General features: G+C 37.8%; 1 protein-coding gene across 1 annotated transcript; it reads right to left on the reverse strand.

Moving 5' to 3' along the window:
* Window positions 1-1,139: 1,139 nt before the first annotated feature.
* Window positions 1,140-21,356, reverse strand: LOC124164432 (venom carboxylesterase-6-like). The gene is made up of 10 exons (XM_046541757.1): window positions 21,108-21,356; window positions 18,439-18,576; window positions 16,905-17,067; window positions 10,962-11,147; window positions 9,791-9,984; window positions 8,638-8,809; window positions 7,331-7,509; window positions 5,521-5,671; window positions 4,591-4,723; window positions 1,140-1,469 (listed from the first exon to the last, which is right to left on the reverse strand). Exons 1-10 carry the CDS (start codon window positions 21,354-21,356, stop codon window positions 1,238-1,240), a joined length of 1,797 nt encoding a protein of 598 aa, XP_046397713.1. The 3' UTR covers window positions 1,140-1,237.
* Between the last annotated feature and the right edge of the window lie 337 nt (window positions 21,357-21,693).

A 21,693-nucleotide genomic window follows, 5' to 3' on the forward strand; every position in this document is an offset into this window, starting at 1 on the left:
TGAGCATTAATTTTTATCTTCAGCGTTTAGTATGAGCATTCTTTAGGCCTTCAACCTTTGTAGCTCGTAATAAGCATGAAGTCACGTAACGCACGGTTAATATAATCACTTCTTCATTTTTATTTGTCTTTCTGTGATAACAGATTTTAAAAATCTTTTTCGAAGGAATATATTTGCTATGGGTTGGAACGCCGTCACCATGAAATATTGGAATATGATTCCTTCGAAGGTCAAACACCCCTCAGAGTACCGAGTAAATACATCTTTAGATATTAAGCCGTCTCTTTACCAAGAAATTTGATTATTATATAAAATGTTCCATACTAGTCTCCTTCTGGCATTTTTCATTTACGAAATTGTGTACTATGAACACGTCATTACTTTTGCGGTCATTGGTCGCAATAAGCGAACTCATATTCGGCGTTGAGAATATTTTCAAAAATCAATTTCCATGCAAAAACAGAATTGCTGTTTTTCTCAATCACTCTGAGACAATCGTATTCATCAGACTAGTTTGTCTCCCAATGGCCGATTAGTCTGCTTCGTCTTTGCCTCAAGATTTTCGCGGGAATTTGAAGGGGGATATTGAGTTGGGGGGAATACGTAGAATAACTTAAAAACCTTCCAGATTTTGCTTATTTTTTGAGTCCAAATAATTCATACAAATAATAAAGCTAAAAGTTGATTGATGGATAAGAATTGATGTCTTTGTTTCAGATCAGTTTCCTAAACAATCTAGCTTCGGAAGTATTAAAGGTAGAGCAACCACCATTGTTATTAAATTAAGCCTCCTCTCACCTATGATGTCGTCGTTGTTCAATTATCACTTATGGCTCTAAATCAAGGGGATATATCACTCTCACTTGACCAGTTCTATTTTGTCTTCATTGATTATGTTCTATTTATTTTAAAACTATGTATTATGTAGACATTTTCAGATGGTAAATACATTAGCCAACATTTATCAGCATTTCATAATTTAAATGATTTACATATGAGTAAATACCGAGAAAATGTTAAATTTGAATAGCAGGCAAATCTTGGCGAGGGCCTGCTCTAAGCACCCCGACATTTTCAGATACATAACATAATTTTTAACCATGTGATTCGTCACCAAAGTTAACCAGTCTAGTCGGAGGAAAATGGAATTAGGAAAAGAATATAAAATCGTTGCAGACAAATAAATTTATGAATTCTGGAGCATAAGTTCGTGAGGAACATAGTTTTCCGCCAAAAATCATCGCCCTTTGCTAGCACATCGATATTTCAGCGCTGGTCCTTCGCAGGTTGGGTGATTTTCGTCCCTGCAGTAAACTTCATCCCAGATGGTGGCTCTCTCTTGGCGATAGCCCTGCTTCATCGTAAATTTCTCGTTCACCTTCAAGTAGTATAGATCGGCCGGAGTGAGTGGAATCCATTGGAAGTCGATAAGTCCGTTTCCGCTACTACCATCGCTCGGAGTTGGATTCCTGGTAGGAAAGAAAAATGTAAAAAACATCTATACATGTATAATTTTCCTCTATTTTGATATTAATTTCGTTTCCTTCCTAGTCATTAACTATGTATAAACTCCTTAAACTTTTACCAGTAGCGTGGGCCACAAATGAAACGAATTCAACATGCCATGTTTCATTATGTTCGACCGTATTTCAATCTAAAGATTATATAAATTTCTATGACTTGTTCTGTCAAAACTAATAGCCGAAAAATCAAATTTTGGCGATAAGTCAAATTTGTTGAATCGCTGCTTCACGCTTGGTGTCTTTCCGCATCAGTGGAAAATGGCGAACATTATACCAATCCATAAAACTGGTCCTAAATGTGAAGTCGCTAATTAACGCCCGATTTCCTTACTTCCTATCCTATCCTCTGTCGCTGAGAGGATTATACTCAACAGATTACATTACTTTACATCCCCTAACCTCTCGAAAAATCAGCATGGTTTCCTTCCTAATCGTTCCTGTCTTACTAACTTATCTGTATTCCATCACCATGCCGTAAACTCAATAGCAAAATATTCTCAACTCGACGCCATATTCCTTGATTTCTCTAGAGCCTTCGATTCACTTGACCATACCCTCCTCTTTCACTAGCTTAATCTACGACTCAACGTGCATGGAACCTTTCTCAATCTCGTCCAATCCTTCCTTACTAATAGATTCCAAAGAATTATATTTTCTGGCACCTCGTCCTACTGGTCCCCGGTAACATCAGGTGTTCCCCAAGGTAGTGTCCTGGGGCCATATTTATTTAGCCTTTTCATTGATGATCTAGCCACACTTTTGCCTCCATACCAGACACATACTCTTTTTTACGCGGACGACTGTAAGCTGTTTAAACAAATTCAAACTCCCTCGGACTGCAAAGTCCTTCAAGATTCTTTAAACCTGACTGCAAAATGGTGCAATACTTGGAACCTAAATTTAAATTTCAGTAAATGCAACTCCCTTTCGATTTCTCTTAAAAAAACCCCTATTATTTTTCAATGTTCAATTAATTCCGAGCCTCTTCAACGCGTTTCGGCTGTGAAGGATTTAGGCGTCATTACTGACACCAAACTTAACTTCTCGGAACACATTCATTCAATCAAGAGCAAAGCCATGTCACTTTTAGGTCTCCTCTACCGCTACACAGAAATAGCTGATCCCACAGCTTTAAAATCATATTTCTCGGCATTTATCCTTCCAGTCACCGGATATTGCTCTCCCATATGGTCCATCGCAGCCCCCTCTAACCTCACCTCTCTTGGCAGTATAACAAGCTTCTTCGCCAGAATCGTAAGACGCAGAGTTCCCCACTTACGTGACATGTCCACCAGCTCACTCTTATCTTCCCTATTAATGACTGATCTCTCCCAACAAAGGAATAAAACAGACTTAAAACTTATTCACAATATTCTAAATTCACACATTGATTGTCCTGATTTTTCATTCATTTCTTTCCTGAGCTTTCATCCATTAATTTCAGAGTGCCTTGCCGACCCACTCGTACACATTCCTTGCTCCATACGCCTATCCCTAGACTATCCCTCGCTAAGCGATCCCTCCAACACCGCCTTTGCTCCTTGCTCAATTCATTACCAGACAATATTGACCCGTTTTTTCTGCCCTTAAACTCATTTATCAAACTCGCCATGTCCCATTCCTCAGCAAGTAAATAAACCTCCCTCTCCACCTCCCTTTCCTCGTGCCTTCTATTTTGTTCTTTACTATCTTAAGCCACTGCTCTCTGTTCAAATTTTTTATGTTAAAATTTTATGTTTGTTACTGCGCGCAGATGTGAACTCAGATTTACATGTGGTTTTCTTTGTTGAATTTAAATAATAGTTTTCTGTCCGTCTATGAAATAAAAAAAATCCATGCAAGTTCCCCATTGACCATTATGAGTCCCTTTAATGAGGCAATGTTTTACTTTTTTCTGTCATCAGTCCATTGAGATGAAATAAGAGAAACTACTACTCTCATTGTTTACCTTGTCACCTAGTATGAAGAAGATATATTAGGAAATTACGCGCATAAGTGCAAAGTTTTAAACACCAATGAAAATTTGTCCGGTTAACCCAGTCTGGGAATCACTTTGGACGAAGATTGCTTGGTGGTGTAACTGTTAGAATACTTTACCGACAATCGAGATATGCGGGTTTGTATCCCGGCTAAAGCAAATGATTTTTTCATGACGAATTGCATCCTTGGTGTAAATATAATCAGGTTTGTAACAATATCCCCGAGGTAATTCCCAAACGAAACCATTCGTCTCCAAAACTATTTTACACTCTATTTTTGATCCCTGCGTAACATTTTTAAAGTGTAAAAGTCAATAAAAGACATTATTATTTTTGAAGTTTAAACGTAATTCTTTTTTAAATGTATTTCATCAATTCAATAAAGTCTAATCGGATCACGCAATATCATTCGGGGAAAAGGAATTGCTCGAAAAATTAAAAATTAGCAGGGAAATATATGTATTTACTCCCTCCTTGTATTAGTAAATGAATGCGGCTAAACACAAGGGGCGACACGAATAATCGGCACAGCGTAAACCTGAACCCCGAGTCTTTTGAGTAACATGGGATATGAAACTACACGAGAAAATGGTGATGGAATATAATCTCTACCGTGCTGACCACTAATTTATTGCGAAAATAAAATACACACTTCGATGCATAGCATAACTATTATGTCGAATGTATACTCCAGTTATCAGAGTATCCAATCAAAGGCGTTTTTGCAAAAAAGTGTGTTTGGTAAGGATACGTTTAACTTGATTCATTGAGTGATAAACAAAGATAATATACTACCCACTAATTTTATTCAGCAGTTCATAACACGTGTTACGATTGCTTTAAAATCATCACCAGGTACTGATAATGGTTGCAGATCAATCGAAACACGTGTAAAGAACTGTAAAATAAAATTAGTGGACATTACGATATCTTTGTTAATCATTCTATATGTTGTTACACGATATCTCTTCGGAAAAAAAATTGACTTGATTCATTGAAAAATACTTGGATTAAAATTAGTGAACGTAAAGTGTCACGCATCATTCCCTCTTAATCATGTCAATAACGATAGATCATAGTGTACCTACCCAGTGCGAGCGAAGTTATAGAACAGCTGGACCAGCTTCTTGGAGTTGATGGTATCGAGAGAGGAGTCGTTCAGGAGTGGTGAAGTATTCTTCCTGTAGAACAACAATGTGAGGTCATCGTTGTGGACAGCAGCTGAGGGAAAATGAAGAAAAAATCATGTTATATTTTACAAAGCACACGAACACTCTTCATGTTAGAATTCAGGGTGTTTCAGGAGAAGATTGGAGTACTTCAAGAGATGGTCGGGGAATAAATTTTAAGCATTTTTTGTCTAATTAATATGTGGTCGCAACTCTTTAGTTACTGAGCTATGGCAGCGTAAAGGGCTCGTCCATCATAACATACCCTGATTACCCTAAGTTTGATAGTTTTCGCGAAATCGTATGACAAATTAAGGGTGTTGATATGTAGGCGCCTCTCACTAACTAATTATTTTAAAATTTTCGAAAAAAATTTTTTTGCCCATCCTTGTAGGTACCGTCATCGAAATCCGGTTGACGATTTTGAAATTTTAAAAAATGTTTTTTTTTTTGGGACAGCCTACGTCCATTAATTACGTGAGGTGATTTTGGCAATTTATGGGTCCCCTTTAGTGAGATATCGTGAGATTTGGCTCGAACCCCTCCCTCTAATCTCACGTGGAATTGTTCAAAATGGGTATTTTCAGTTTACATACGTCAATTTATGCTTCATTCTGTTAGATTTAAATAAAAAAGAATTTGTTGAGTTATTTTTATTTAAAATTAATTTAGACTAGTGTTTAACCCTTTACGTACGGGTGTATATTTTGAGTTGATAGTCGATTACGCCTGAGGAGCATGACATCTGGGGAAACATGTAAACAATTGAGTATTTTTCTAAGGTTATAATAGATTGCATTTAGAAAATTATGCGGCACGTGTTCGGAATTACGCTTATACATATCTTACCTATTTGCTTGCAGTACCCTTGTTGACTAGTCATCTCTGAGTAGTTTCCTTTGAACGCGAAGTTATAATAATAAGTATTATTTCTATTCGTCGCTGAGACGAGTTTTACGGCGTGATCTGCACAAGACATGAAGAGGCCATCTGTGTAGATCTGTAGAAAAGAGAAAGTCATTGATATTATGACGTATGTAATTGCATTTGCACATTTTTTAATTCTTCATTAGCGCAAATACACGCCAAATTTCAACCTTCAAACCCTTTTACATATGAAATAATGGTCATTTTCATGGTCTAAAGACAAATGAAATAGAAATACTGCTCACTTTGTGGAATTCCATTTATAATGCTAGTAATTTTAACAATCCACTATAGTCAAAGAAAAAAATTGCGCAATCCGGGTTGGAATGCAAGAGCATTATCATCAGGTGCTATATATAAAATGAATGCACACATGCACAATGCACTTATATGGCACATGATACTCCAGCATTGAAATCTGTATAGTGCAAGTTTTTTCTTTAACCATAGTGGATTGCATAAATTACTGGTATAATGCTCGAAAGACCTTTTTATTGTATTTATTCATAATCATGCAAGTTAACATGAAGCAATGAACTTTTACGTCGTTCAAGGTTATTCATTCCAGCAGTAAGAATGTATTCCGTAGATACGCATTTCATGTGCAATGTCTTGAATGTGGGTGAAATCTCAATCTTTCGAAAAATCACTTCTTTTATCTCATAGGTTACAATGGTCCCCCGGATGATGTGGCTATTCAGCTAGGTTTCCTCTTTAATTCGCGGACCAGCAAAGATTAAGTAATTTTGCAAAAATTTAAAAATTTGCAGAAATTCGAAAAGTTAATAAGCTATGCGTGTTATAGATGCGCATGAAAGAAAATATGCGTGGTATGCTTGAAAAGTTAAGAAACTTTAAGAGTGTGATTCCTGAAAATTGTTCATTATAAAGGATGGATGTAAAGGTGGATTGTCTTTCAAGGAAATTGATCATGACAATTTTTTTCCTATGAAATGTATAATTTTAAATTTGTACTCAAAATTTTGCTCTAATTTCTGTCTTTGATAGTTTTACTCAATACATCCTGAAATGGCTCTACTTCCGTGGGAAGGTGAAAAAGATGAGCTACCTGACTCTGATAAAGCCACAATTGAAGTAAACTGCAAGCTTGTAGGAGCCTTGGGATGTAGGGTAGATAGCAGGAGTCGTTATCGAGATAAAAATCGAGTTATGATAGAGAGCGCATCATCTCCAATACGTTAGGTGAGTTGGGATAAGAATATTTAAAAGAGAGTAAAGCAGGGTACAGGCAGGATGTATGAAGTAAATCTGAAATAGTTTTCCTCAGACGACGTAAAAAATATTCTTTGATTACCGTCGTACTATGGTAGACTTGATCACAAGAAGAAAATGGACTGAAAAACAGAGGGATTTTAAATTTCATTGTTTTCTCCTACTGTCAGGAATAGCAATGGTGTCTTGATTTTAAAATGACAGGCGTCACACGCTTAGACGATTAGTTGAATGTTTATCTTTTTCCATTATTCTAAACTTTCATGGATTTGCTTTTGGCATTACTAATCGTTTGACTCTTTTCATGAATGTGAGCGTATTTTTGTTGCTATGCGTTGTATTTTATGACTTTTGGTGTCCGTGGGGAGAGTATCTTGCATTTTGCATGCAGATCACCCTCTGCCAAACACCCGAACTGTTGATTGCAGGATTTTATGTGTTTGTAGATGCGCTATCATGTAGTTATCCTATTTCTACTCGGGTGTCAGAAAATACTTACGTCGGTGATGCACTGTAGGGACTCGTTGGTGATGCATCCGTGTGGAAAGTAGAAGTTTTTTAGCACTAGGCTTTTCCTTGATGAATAAATAGAGTCTTTATCATAGAAAAATGCAGTGCGAGCGATGCCATCAAACAAATCGTCGAATTCTTGGAGTAGGGTCTGATTTTGAACAATCGCTGTAATGCAATGGAAAATGGTTACATTTTCAGTTTTTATGCGTCTGACATGGCATATTTTAATTCCTAATTCTTTTAATAATCATGTAAAAATGTCCATATTCTCAGTAAAAAATAGCATATGGCAGTGACTTATTTTGAAAGCTCTTCCTCCCAGAAGGTATTTAACGAAGAATATTTAAATCACGTGAAATTATTTTTTACCCAACATTTTCTGGTATTATCGTTTATAATTTTAGCATCTTTAACTGATATTATATTTTTTTCTCGTATTTTTCATTACAGGTGAATAAAATAAGGATATTTTGTACCAGATGGGCGTATTAAGGATAGAGGCAATGGAATTTAAGCACTAAAATGAAAAGTGGCCTTAAACACCGAGCTCTCTTCAATGGCTATCATTATGCTCCGTCCGACCTTCCTTTTACCTTAAAGTCAAGTACAAGACAATGGGAAAGCAATACCTATATGGTTTAGTTAACTTTAGAACTTAAATAACTAAGTGATAGTTGCACATTAATAATAAGGTAGACAGAATATGTACCAAATGGAGCCCACCCATTGAATTTTCAATTTTTTTAAAGTTTCTATTTATAAGTAAAGTTTAAAAATTATATTATTGACATTAAAAAGATCTTCTTTTATTAAATTGACCATTTGGGATCAGTTGACTTCTATATTTTCCTGCATCTAAAAAAAAAACTTCTCATCCTTACTATTGAGCATTGTTTGTGTGTTTTAAAATTCTAGTATATTTACTTATTTTGAATGAACAATGCAATTCATTTATAATACAAATATATCTGATAATAAAAATATAATCTTTAAAAGGATACAATGACTAAACTTAGTTTAGTCAGTCGTGTTTGGGCAAGATGTGCGTAAATACCTCAAAATAAGCTTCCATCTAAATCGGCTCTTACTATTTAGCGAAAAAGAAGATCAATACTTGAATCCTCGAGCAAATAAATTACCACCGTGGTCATTTCAGGACAGAAGCAATCACTAGAATCTCAAAACTCAGAGGAATGTTCAAAGCTCATTCATCAAATGAAAGAAGTGGCAAACAAATTTAATTAAAGACTTCGTGAAGAACAAAACGTTTCATGCATGAGGCGAAGTACTTACTCGCGGCTATATTCATCCACTCGTTGCTCGTTGTGCCGGTGATCCATTGTTTTGAGACGAAATCACCCGATCGGAAAGTACATTCAGGTTCCTCTGTGAGGAATGGATTATCGGAGCTTCCTCTTGGTTCTATCACCGGTTTTAGAGCAACTATTGGGTCAAATTCCCATTGCTGCATCACACCGATACGTAGGCATGAAATGAAGAGTGAGAGGTAATTAATCACGAAGGGTAAAGGCCTGGTCTACACTGGGCCGTAAGAAATTTTGCAAATTTAAAAATTTTCAAACGGTCGAAAAGTTATGAAACTTCTGAACGTTGTTTCTTCTCAACATTCTTCGTTATCAAGAGTAGATTCAAAAGTGAGTTGTTTTTAAAGAAATAGCATTGATTTTAACTATTTCTTTATGAATAAAGGAAATAGATAATTGTGCTCTACGGCATCTAAAGATAAACAAATGAAGAAAAGGGTGTCCAAAGGCCGTAAAATTTGGCACCACTCGTCAAACTAACAAACAAATAGCCATAAAACTCTCCTACAGTAGTTTATGGGAAAATTACGTTATCGCTAGGTACTACCACATGCGCATGCGACCAAATCGATTGGAAACCTTTGCAAGGTTGTAGGGACCTCGCTAAGGTAACCTAAGGCTGTAAAATACGGTGTCACAGCCATTTTGCGTGAATGCGGTTGTGGTAGTCCGTGGCTAGGAAGAAATATTCCCGTAAACACCTCCAGCAGTGGTCTGTAATCACGTTGTGCTTGCGAGTCGTATTTCCGAGCTGATATGGCTGCCGTACACTACAATATTTTATGAGATGCTTTTGTAAATACATAATATATGCGAAGATTGATGCTAGCGATATGATGAGGAATTTTAAAATAAATAAAACTGGAGAAGGATTTCAGGAAAAGTTACTTCGCCCTGTAAAAAATTCCAAAGAATCAAGTTTTTAAAACAAATTCTTATACAAAATTACCATTTTTTCTGAAGTAAATTGTATACCTTAGGAGTGGCTAAATTCCCCCCTACCCCTCTATGGAACCGCCATATTGATTGGAAGCAATATATTACTTTTTACGAGCAAACATAAACATAAAAGTAATGTGTGAATGGCATTGGCAAAGATCGTACGCCACTTTATCACTCACCCTCAATCCGATAACTGAGTTTTTAAGTTCATCAACAGACTTTGTTTTCATGCAGTCAACCATTTGCTGTGACGACTCGTGGGGACAGTTGAGAATTTTGGCCAGTCTCCTTGCCATAGTTCCCCCATGACTCCGTTCTAATGCCCAGCCACAAAAGGCCGTTCCACCCATTGATATGCCTCGGTGGAATAGATCTATGGGGGCAAAATACTGCATTTTATTTATCTTTTTGCATGATAACCATACATATCAGTCGAACCTTTATAAGCGAGAACTGGAATAAGTTATGCCTCGTTCAGATTACGATTGTTCCAGCGATCGTTAGAACTATCGTGCATTCAGGCAACGATGGTTAAAATCTGTGCTATCCTCCAGTGCTGAAATCTAAAGTTAACAAGGATTTGACGGATAGTAACCCTATTGAGGGTTAAGATATTACTGCGTTCAGCGTGTATTTAACTTATACTTTTTCTTCAGCCCATGTTCTTCCTTGCTTGGACAAATCCATGAAAAAAATAGACCAGTGGGAGCTTCACGAACTCTGCGTCTTTTTCTTGTCGCTTCCTCTTCCGGTCTCCCAGCGACTAACCATCGTAAAGTGGCAACGTTCGGAACTACGTGAACTATTGTCAGGACATGCATTCACGCTGCTAGATCGGCCAACTATCGTTAGGACGATCGCTGTGACAATCGTAATCTGAAAGAGGCATTAGGCGCTGGGAGACCGGAAGAGGAAGAGACAAGAGATAGACGAAGAGTTCGTGAAACTCCCTTCACTCTATTTTTTCTCATGAATTTGTCCAAGCAGGGAAGAATACGGGCGGAAGAGAAAGTATTCGTTAAATACACGTTGAACACAGTAATACTTTAACCCTGCATACTTCAACAGCTTTGATGACCGTCAATTTCTCGTCCACTTTAGATGTCAGCACTTGAGGGTAGCCAGGTTTTAACCATCGTTGTGTTAATGCACGATAGTTCCAACGATTGCTGGTATAATCGTAATCTGAATAGTAGGCATAAGTGAGAGTTTTTTTTTGGCCGACTCCAGACGAAATCGATACCTCCACTGCAGTTGCTACCCACGCAATTCCGTGCTCCGTGAAAAACGGCCTTTAGATAGTCGTACAATGCTTGTGTATCAATACTTGCGGCTTATTTTAAGACTCACGTTGAGATGGTTTTGCCACCATGTGAAAGTTTACGGATGCTCCACCTGCGCTGTAACCAAGCAGAGTCACTTGATTTTTGTCTCCTCCAAAGCAGTCGATGTAGGCTTGGACCCACTGCATCGCCAAAACCTGGTCCTTGAGTCCCATGTTGCCGGGCACCACTGAATCTCCCGTACTCAGGAAACCTAAAATAATCATGAATCCGAATTAGTAATAAGTGGTGGCAGGGCAATTTTTTTCTATCGTAAAACTAGGCTTCAGCCAATGGTCACGCGATCAAGAGAGGCCTTCATTAAAATTGTTACCAAAATTATAATTAAACTAATTTTAAAACAGTGATCACTAATAGACTGAACTGAAAACAAGGGGTAATCCTAAGCTTACGATTTATAAACAAGCATAAAAATATATTGGTTAAGATCATTGATTGTGCTGCTGATAATAAATGTCCGAATAAGTGTTCAGTTAGGATAAAAAATAAACTTTGCTTTCTACAACTGAACATCTAATCATCGAGTAGTTTTAATAAACTGTATCATTTAAAAGACAAGTAAACGTTAGTCTTGACATTTATACCGTGTATTGAAACTAGTCGACGATTAAAATTTAAGTTGTGGAAAGCAAAGTTTGTTATTCTTCCTAACTTAAAATGGAATCCTATAAGGTCAACAATTTAGCGCATCAAATGAATGTTCTCAAAGTTTTTATATATATTATCAAAGCCACAATTTCATGAAGGTTAATACCAATCACAGCATGTTTAATTTAGCGTATTGACATGTTTCATAGTAATGATATATTTCATTATCTCTCATGTAATTTACAAATTTAAAAGTGGTAGGTGAAAGGGCCTCTGAAAGGGAAGAGCCTAGGGCCTCTTTTCATCTAAATCCGGCTTTCAGTGGGAGATTCGTGTCATTGAAGCCTAAGGAAAACCAATTACTTCATTAATTCCGCTTCAACACCATCGTGGAATAACTCCACTGAGTAAGCCTGTCGACCATTAATTTTATTCAGCAAATTAACAAGGAAAATATTTCTTCAGAAGTTATTTCCCGTGAAGCTTGAAGAGGTGATTTCTCTGCCGTATTTTGCCCAATATCTTCTATCAAGGTGCAGATGATTTAAGAGCCGAGAGGTTATATCCCTTAAATTTCGTCTTTGTCAATCGCCTTTTCTTCACCTATTATAATGAGACGTGCAATGGGTGGACCACAGGTCTACTGACTGGGAAGTGAGCGGTCCCTACTTCATATCCAAGGTGCCATCCGAAATTTTTCCCCTGAAATGTTTCCGCTGTGATAACTTGACTTTAATCTTCTTCGGAAATTGATGATAGCTCTGGGAAAGATAGTATAGGAGAGGTCAGTGGCGGATCCAAGATAGGAACTGGGTGGGGGGGGGGGGGCTAAGTAGGTGGTAACCTCCCATCAGTATTGCGGGTCCGAACAAAATTACATCTACATCTACATCTACATAATACCCTGCGAGCCACCTCTAGGGTGTTTGGCAGGGGGTGATCAATCACCAGCATGCAGCATGCATTTGGAATCCCACATGCACACCACACCGTCCAAGAAACGTCCCGTATAATAACAAACTATACTACTATATGCTGTTAGAAATAGAATATAGAATAGAAATTCAGAAACATGCATTAAGTTTTATATAGGTTAGTAAGCTACACTACATGCCATGCAATCTATTTACGAGTTCTATTGCTGCCGTTATAATCTCTTATCGATCGTGGAAAAAATGACATTCGGAATCTGTCTGTTCTGCAATCTATCTCTCTTATTTTATTTATATGATCTGATCTTCCGTAGTAAGTTGGCGTCCGCAAGATATGCTTAACTTCGTCAGAAAAGACACTGCTCTTGAATTTATCTAAAAGGTTTAGTCTATTTTTCAATCTACGGTCCGACAGAGATTCCCATCCCAGTTTATCTAAGAGGTCAGTTACACTAACAAGACTATCGTAACGACCTTTCACATACCTGGCAGCTCTTCTTTGCACGCGTTCTAACTCTGTTATTAAGCCTTTTTCATGAGGGTCCCAAACACTGGCAGCGTATTCCAAATGTGGTCTAACGAGGGAAAAGTAGCTAATTTCTCTCACTTTGTCGTCGCACTTTCCTAACATTCTTTTAACAAAACCCATTTTACGATTAGCTTGACCGGTTATTTCTCGAATATGTTTATTCCACAATAGATTATTATTGAGTCTAACCCCTAGATATTTCACGGATTCAACTGCCTTTAACTGGGTGCCCCGAATGATATAGTTACGCTGTAGGGAGTTATTCTTCTTCCAGAAATTCATTACGACGCATTTTTCCAAATTTAATTCTAACTGCCAAGCATCGCACCAAGCTTGGATAGCAGCAAGGTCATTCCTTAGTTCATATATATCTTTGCTGGAACGGATTTCTCTGTAAACTACAGCGTCGTCTGCAAATAATCGTAACTTACTCTGCACTACTTCGCCAATGTCGTTTATATAAAGAAGGAATAGGAGTGGGCCAATGACACTACCCTGAGGTACGCCAGAAGTAACTCTAACCTCATTGGAGACTGCACCGTCTAATACTACTCTTTGGACGCGGTCGCTCAAAAATTCTCTAATCCAGGAAATGACATATTCGTCAAGACCATAAGATTTCAGTTTTATTATTAACTTTCCGTGGGGTACTTTATCAAATGCCTTTTTGAAATCAAGAAAAATCGCGTCTACTGGAATGTTGTCTTCCCCGGAGACTAAAATATCGTGGGCGAAAAGCGCTAACTGAGTTTCGCACGATCTGCTTTTCCTGAATCCATGTTGAGTTCCCATTAATAAGTTTTGCGCGTCTAGGTGTTTCATTACCGAGCTGACAACGATGTGTTCAAGGACTTTGCAAGAGATGGACGTTAAAGATATCGGCCTGTAATTAGATGGCTGTTCCTTGTCTCCACTTTTAAATATTGGCGTTACATTAGCGATTTTCCAGTCATTAGGTACTTCGTGTTGCTTGATGGATTTACTGAATATTAACTGCAAGTAATGGGCAATTTCTGAGGCTAGTTCTTTATATACGCGAGAAGGGATTTCGTCTGGACCAGGTGATTTATTTGGACTAAGCGATTTCAATATATTTTCTATTCCGAGCGTTCTAATGTCAATAGCTGGCATCTTATGTAGACAGGGATTGTCATCGGTCTCGGGTGAGTTTTCGGAAGGCTCCGTGAACACGCTCTTAAAGTAGGAATTTAATAAATTGGCTTTATCGTAACTGCTTGTCAACACATCTCCATTGTCGTTTCTCAGCGAACATACGGTAGATCGTTTACCTTGAACTTCCCTAACATATGACCAAAATACTTTTGGGTTATCCTGTAACTGCTCTACTAGAGTTTTTCTTTTAAAATTCGTGAACGCATTCCTGAACGCTTCCTTCGTGGCGGCTTTAGTCATCCTATATTTTTTAATTATTAGCTCGCGTTCATTAGTGGATAAATCCGTGCTGACTTTTTTCATTTTAGCATGACACGCTCTCTGTCGCCTCAATGATTTTCTCACTTCCGCGTCGTGCCATCTCGGTTCGCTGCCTTCTTTTACTAGTCTAAAATCTAGTGTAAAATGGACATTAAAGGGGGGGGCATAGCCCCCTTAGCCCCCCATAGATCCGCCACTGGGAGAGGTGGATCTTCTCTGTGTGAATGGATTACTTAAATTATGAGCTATGTTCTCTCATAATGAAACCAATACAGGATGAATCATGCGTGAATTGATTTTCAGCTAAAACTACTACCATCGTAATTTTTGTGCGGCGCTTTACGGATCATAAACATGTACCATTAGAAAAGGTGACCAGAAAAGATTTGGAGCACTCAAGACCTGGTGCTAGCGGTAATGAGGGTGAATTGTACGGGAAAAGTAGATGGCAAAGGAATACCGTGAATGAAACATATGAACCAGGTGAAAGATAAGAAAAGGGTTTCAAGTCTCTAATTCAAGTTTTGTATCTTGTAGGCTAAAGTAGTGGCCATGTGCTGTACTGTTTAAGCACTCAGTTATCTTTTCATTAATAGTAGCTAGATAAATTATGAAAATTTGTTCAATTGTATTAGGCTCAACTATGTGGAAGTTAATACTCGAAAATGAAAAGGAGACTTCGAAAAGAAAGCAGAAAATTCGGTGGTGTAAATTGCCGTATTATGGTATGATTTCAGAGAAAGTAGGAAACCTCTTCCCGAAAGATAAATATAGGTTTGCATTCTATAACAGGGACACCTCAAAAAAGTCCTGGGAAATGCGAAAGACAGAGTGCAACCATTTAACGTTTATAAATTAGAGTGCAACAACTGCAGTGCGACATATATTGCACAGACGTACGTGAGAAGAGAAGCAGAACATAAGAGGTGCTACCTAAATTGCAATCTGGAGCAGTCCCATTTTGCGAAACATCTTTGGGAAGTAAATCATGAAAGCGAGCCGGAGATACTGCATTAAGAGAAGAAAGGGAGGAAATTGGAACGAATGGAGTAGCTAGAAATAAGGAGGAATATGACCAACGATCATTTACTAAACGACATCCTTTTTGAAAGGTTTTCCCCACTCCTGCAAGTGTCCCTTAACATCATGGATGGACAAAAATCCAGAACCCTATCCACCCCTCTCCACACCCACTAATTACCTACCTCTTCCTTAACCCGGACTCGCGGGAAAACGCTTTCGAGTCAACCAACTTCTCCCACCCCCTCCCTCCGTCTCACCAACGCCGTCCTCCAACGGTTGTTTTCTCAATTCTCAATACAACCTCCACTTGGGGTGTCCAACCCAACACCTTCCCCTCTTCCTCCTGACACCCACTCCTTCCACTCTCTCCCACACCCCCTTCAAGGAGTATATATGTTTGCTTACCATTCAAATTCGTTGCACTTGATAATGACCTCTACGGTTCGAAACATGTCATGTCGTACGGACGAAATAAATCAGTGGTAATCAACGAAGTCTCCTTTTCATTTTCGAAATTAAGAAAAATCCAGTGAGGTTTTACCCTTACCAAAAAATTTCCTCTTTTTTTCCTTGTGAGGTAGATGTACTAGTACTGATTTTTTTAGTATGCACTTTCATTCTGAATTGAACCTAAGGAAACTGTCACGTCGAAATATTTATTTCACTCGATTGGAGTGCAATCGTATTGAGATGCTCAACATATATAGTTTAATATTTATAGTAAGGTTAAGTGTATTACTTAATATATTTCTTCCTGTTTAATTTACTATGTGGGGGAAAATAACGTAAACTTCGCTGTTCGTTTTGGCATGCTCAGGGCAGCCTTTTGCTTTTCGCAGATCAGTGGCGGATTATTTAGCATAATAATTAAGAAAAATAATGGCAAAATAAAGATTTATTAGTCAAATAAGTTATCAAAATATAAAGCGCTGATATTTTAGAGTTCACATGCTGAAATAAATTACATATAGTAATGCTTAATAGCCTAAAGAGTACGTTAAATCGCCCCTCGCTGGATCGGTCCAGGGCCGTATGACGGCGTGTAAAGGGATCTGTGCGTAGCACGTAAGACATCATTGAAATGTTAGACTACACTAATTATGGTGCTTTAAGCTTCAAAGTATGTGTACCACTGAGTCATGCTAAGAGTTAATAATGATTGTTCACATCTGTGCCTGTCAGGCACATTGCGCCTGAACTCAACAATGTCTATATTGCGCCTGACGAAAGGTTAATAAATAAGGAACATCATTAGGAAAGTACTGTTTTTTGCTAATCGGCATAAAAAACTCTATGCGCAATACTATGATAAATATTCCTTGTGCATGTGGCGGTCCTATTACATGCTGTATGTTGGTGATTTGTCACCCCCTGGCAAACACCCTAGAGGTGGCTCGCAGGGTATTATGTAGGTGTAGATAAATGAATGAAATTATTCACTCACCAAATGGACCCAATCTATAGTTGATCGTCACCAGAATGCAGTGGTGGTCCATGAAGTATTGTGGGCCCCAAAGACTGCTTTGACCGGATGACACTAGAAAAGCCCCAGTATGCAGGAAGATGATTACAGGAAGCTTGGCATACGTCGCTCCTTTTGCAACGACCTTGGAAGAAGAAAAAAGAGATTTATCAATATTAGCCCTTTATTTGCCCTTCGTCAGTTCCACATCATCTTAGCCAATTCGAATGTAGAAATACATGCATGCGTGCAAGTTACGGCTAATTTACATTTTTACCAATCTTGCGTTGCTGCTTTCTTGACGCGGAGATCTTTGTGCTACTATACAGGAATTGGAATAATTTAAGCCAGAGAGATGGAGAATTAAGCAAGAATAGCTCAATAAATCTTTCGCGCAAAAAAGTGCGTACAGAAAATATTAAGCTATTTTTTGTAAATAGTTCTATAAGATTTCGTCTAGCTAAATATGTTCTGCACTCGTAATCCGGCAACGGCAAGCGTCACCTAGAGGTGAAGCAATTTTGAGAACACAATTAATGCAACACTTTGCCTATGAATAGAACGCCGTGAGGTTACGTAGGAATTTTCGTGACCTGACCTACTGTTATGGCCTGTAGACCAGGGATGAGGCATGTGAATGAGGATATAGTTTTAGTTTAGATGGGTAGGTTCTTGTAGGCTTTCATGTAGGTTCTTACTCAAAATAACATACATCGAAAAAAATTCATTCATAATACAAATAAGAGACTTAGCTTTTTTTCTGTCACCTGCAGGTGACGATGGGAGGCGAAGTAAAAAGTAGTAAGTGAGGTGTATTCTTTGGATTAGGCTATATGGAACATTTTTAAACACCTACATTCATTTTCGGCAATTTAAAGATTTCTTTGCAGCTGATAATTATACTTACTTTTATATATATAACCATTTACTTAAGGTTTTGAGTATGACGGCACTTTTTCTTGTTAATAAATTCAGTGAATCCATTCAATACTTACTGTTGGGAAACAAAGTCTAATACTCGCAATGATCTTATTGCGAATTGTATTATACTGATTGCTTATTTTGCGATAGCGATTCCTTATTTTAGGAATTTAATGGATTTACCGTTTGAAGAACACCATGTTCCCCCTATTGTGATAAATTTGTATGCATAGTTAATAACATATTATTATTAGTAACTTAGTATACTACATGCTATCTACATGCAATTCTTGACTTGTGATGACTCATGCATAGTTTACTTACTACGCAAACTAGGAGAGTGCATGGTACACAAACTATTGGTTTTCTATTACTAACTAGCAGTTTTATTTTCCTGGCAGCATATTCGTATTCTCAGCCTTCTTCTAGTTTTTATTCTGACCGCTTGTCGTCGTCCTGTGCACTTGGCCTGTGTCCGGCAAGAGAGAGCATGTCTGATTAAGGCTAGCATAAATTCTGTATGCCTGGTGTGGAATCACTCCGTACTATACAACCTGGTAGTAGCTTGCATTAGGTGAAGATGTACTGTTGTTACCTTTGGAGTATAAACGTTGAGGTATAAGCAATCTTCGGACGTTGATCCAGTGACGGAATTAAGAGGCTGAGGACACGATGGCCCATCTGCAACGGCATCTCTTGTTCCATCCCAAGTCTCCATGTTGGCTACTGGTGGCTTCAAAAGAAAATAAACTGATTTACTTCATCTTTTACATAGAAACATCTTTCACTTCGAGGATAAATCAGCTGACACAGAAAATTACGCTTTTGGGAAAATCTAAGGATTTCAAATGGTTTACTCTCTATTCTGGAATTGTATGGAACTTAAGTTTTATATTAACTTTCGTATTATATTAACACAAATTTGTGTTAATATAATACGAAAAGAGGAATACCATTTCCATAACCCTAAAATATATATATCCTAATATTTTATTCTCAAAATTTTGGGCGATTGCCATTCATTGAAAACAAAAAAATATTCCGAAGGATAGTATTTTTTCAATGATGAGGCGCCATTTTTCTGACGCTGTGGTAAAAAAGACACCCGAAATATTTCAGTATACGGCATTCTTAAATTATTTTCTTGGATTTTTTAGATCGATTAAAATGCTTCTGATCTCAGTAGAAAGTTTTAGTTCGTTTTAAATTTCTCCAATATCATAGGTATTGGTAAATACAGCAGCAAAATGCTTGGAGGCAAAAATCTCTTGGTTTCAATACTTCAATATGAATGGGGATATTGTAGGGTGATATTCCAGGTGAATTGGTATGGTGACCCCGCAAGATCATCACCGATTTTGAAAAAAAATATTCCAGCAAGTAATAAATCATGTTTTAATTGATGATTGTTAAAATATAATGGTCAATAATGCAATATTTGATTATATATGGCTTTTTTTATCCAGTGTCATATCGCGGCCTCTTACAGGGAGGGTCGGCATTTATGGAAACTTTGAAAAAATGCCGAATGCCAAAATTAAATGCAAAAACTTTTGCTCTTCAATACACAACTTTTGCTGCTATATTATTTGGCAAAAATATATTTTCCATGCAATATTGCTGTTCGGGTACAGCCGTCCAAAAATAGCCACAAATAGGTACGCCTCGAAAAAAGTTAAGATTTGAAGTTAAGGTTGAGTCTTACTTCTCTGAATTAAGGCCACTTGATATGGTATGGTCCGGATGACTGATGAAAGTTGTATCATAAGACACTGTGCTACAAAAAATTCTACACAGGTCTTCATGAACTTAGCAGAGATAGTTTTATTTTAGCCACAATGTTTTTAGAAAGCTAGCGTGAAAGAATATTTTTTAAATTAAGTTCCGAAAAACCCTTCATTTGTATTCTGATTTTTCGTTGTCCTATTATGGGGGAAAGCTAAGCGCTCGAAAGGTTATAATTGCACTACATACCATAAATTAACGCATATTTTGAACTTAGTCGATATCAGTGAAGGATCTATAAATATCATTAAATTTAGCCATTATCGTCGTTTTTATTCATGAATTGAATAATGAATACTAATCACATTCACTTAAATTTGCAAACACTACGCAATATTTTTCTTGTTTTTGAAGGAAAATATGTGGATATGTGTGGAAGCCTACACGGGATTTCCACCGGGTGAGGTTCTCCAACTCCATCTCGCCCGACGTTTCGATGGGCGAGTTGTCCATCGTCTTCAGTGTGGATATATGCCGAAAACTGGAGGGATACTTTAGTTGCGAATATTTTAAGGTCTTTACTATTTTTTTCATAATTGCTACACTATTTCGTCATCGTCTGCTGTTGAATGTTTAAAAACTCCCGATGTATAGGCCTCATTGTGCTGTTTTCGGGGGTGCGATATAAATAAATAAATAAATTTCATCCTCACGTTAAGAAAACACAGAAAAATTGGAGTCCGCCGTGGCCAAGGTAAAGTAATGAAGTGGAAAATCGCCTTACATGATGGGCTGTAGCGACGCTATCCTCCGAGTTAGTGACACCCCGTTAATCTTAATGCCATGCACTCCTTATTTATGCATTACCATTAGGGATATTATATCTTCCATTTCTATAGGGAATCTGGTACATATCCTGCATTACTAAAAGCTATCTATACACTCATTGGGCAAATAATGTGGTTATTTTTAGTGATTTTACTTTTTTCATGAACTGACGGTCGATTAAGTGTATGATGAAAAAGCCAACTGCAATGCTGGCGAATATGTCATTTACGAATATGAATACACTCGGTGAATATCCAGTAAGCCATCTCAACTGAATCTTCTCCACATTGAGAACTCCTACACATGGAGGTATGTCTTATATATGAGTGGGTGAGAAGATAAGGAGTACAAGTGATGTTTTTCTTTGTAGAGTTAGGAAAAGTTAATTGTTTGAATAAATACACAAAAACTTGGTTGCCATGGGATACGAGTGAGTCTCTGTTTTGTGCTGACATAGAAGTCGAGTAGAAAATCAAATACATTACTAAATATCTAATTTTTCTCCTATGTTTTCCATACCTAATTTCTGTCGCGAACTCTGCCTAGAAAAAATAAATCAACATGTCCCCCTTGGCTTCTCACCCACTCATATGATCTTGTTCTTTCCCGGTTTATGGCAGAGGTAGCTATCGAAGCGTCGGCCTACAAGCAACTCACGTCGTGGACAACACGAAAATATTTCCCCGGGGTTATGTCTTTTTCAGGACTTACCTCGAATCTGCCTGCTTTGCCATACCTAATCCCGAGAAAAGCATAGAAGTTCTTGCCCGCCCTAGATTTCATGGCGGTACCTCTGAGGCCACCGAAGGAGCAGTACGCCACCGGCTCACTCGGTGTGGCGAACTCTTCCTCGTCGATAGCTCCGCAGAGGTGTTGCAAGAGAACGGCGAACAGCACCACGGAGGTGGTAAGTGACTTCCACGTCTTCATTTCTTTGACACGTCTCCAGTTGAGGCACATGCAGGCAGGACCTTTTATGCGATCTCTGCGAAACACGGAGTGGCTATCAGGGATGTGGTATGTGACACGGATATTTTGCTAAACCTTATCTGCTCTCGCTTACTAAGGTCTAAAGCTGTTCGTTTGTTACAAAAAAATCTACATAGATCGGCATGAACTTAGCAGAGAAAGTTTTCTTTTAACTGCAATGTTTTTAGAAAGCTAGAAAGAAGATTTTTAAAATGAATTTCCTAAAACCCTTCATTTGTATTCTGATTTTTCCTCGTCCTTTTATGGGGGAAAGCTCAGCGATCCAAAGGTTATAATTGCACTACATATCATAAATTAAAGCATATTT

This window comes from Ischnura elegans, chromosome 8 (assembly GCF_921293095.1).
Source record: "Ischnura elegans chromosome 8, ioIscEleg1.1, whole genome shotgun sequence".
Taxonomy (NCBI): Eukaryota; Metazoa; Arthropoda; class Insecta; order Odonata; family Coenagrionidae; genus Ischnura; species Ischnura elegans.

Coding starts and splice junctions, on each gene's coding strand:
- LOC124164432 (XM_046541757.1), bottom strand. CDS start 21,356: ATGTGCCTCAACTGGAGACGTGTCAAAGAAATGAAGACGTGGAAGTCA. Junction 18,577..21,107: donor GCAAAGCAGGCAGATTCGAG/GTAAGTCCTGAA, acceptor TTTCTTTTGAAG/CCACCAGTAGCCAACATGGA. Junction 11,148..16,904: donor CTATAGATTGGGTCCATTTG/GTGAGTGAATAA, acceptor TGATTATTTTAG/GTTTCCTGAGTACGGGAGAT.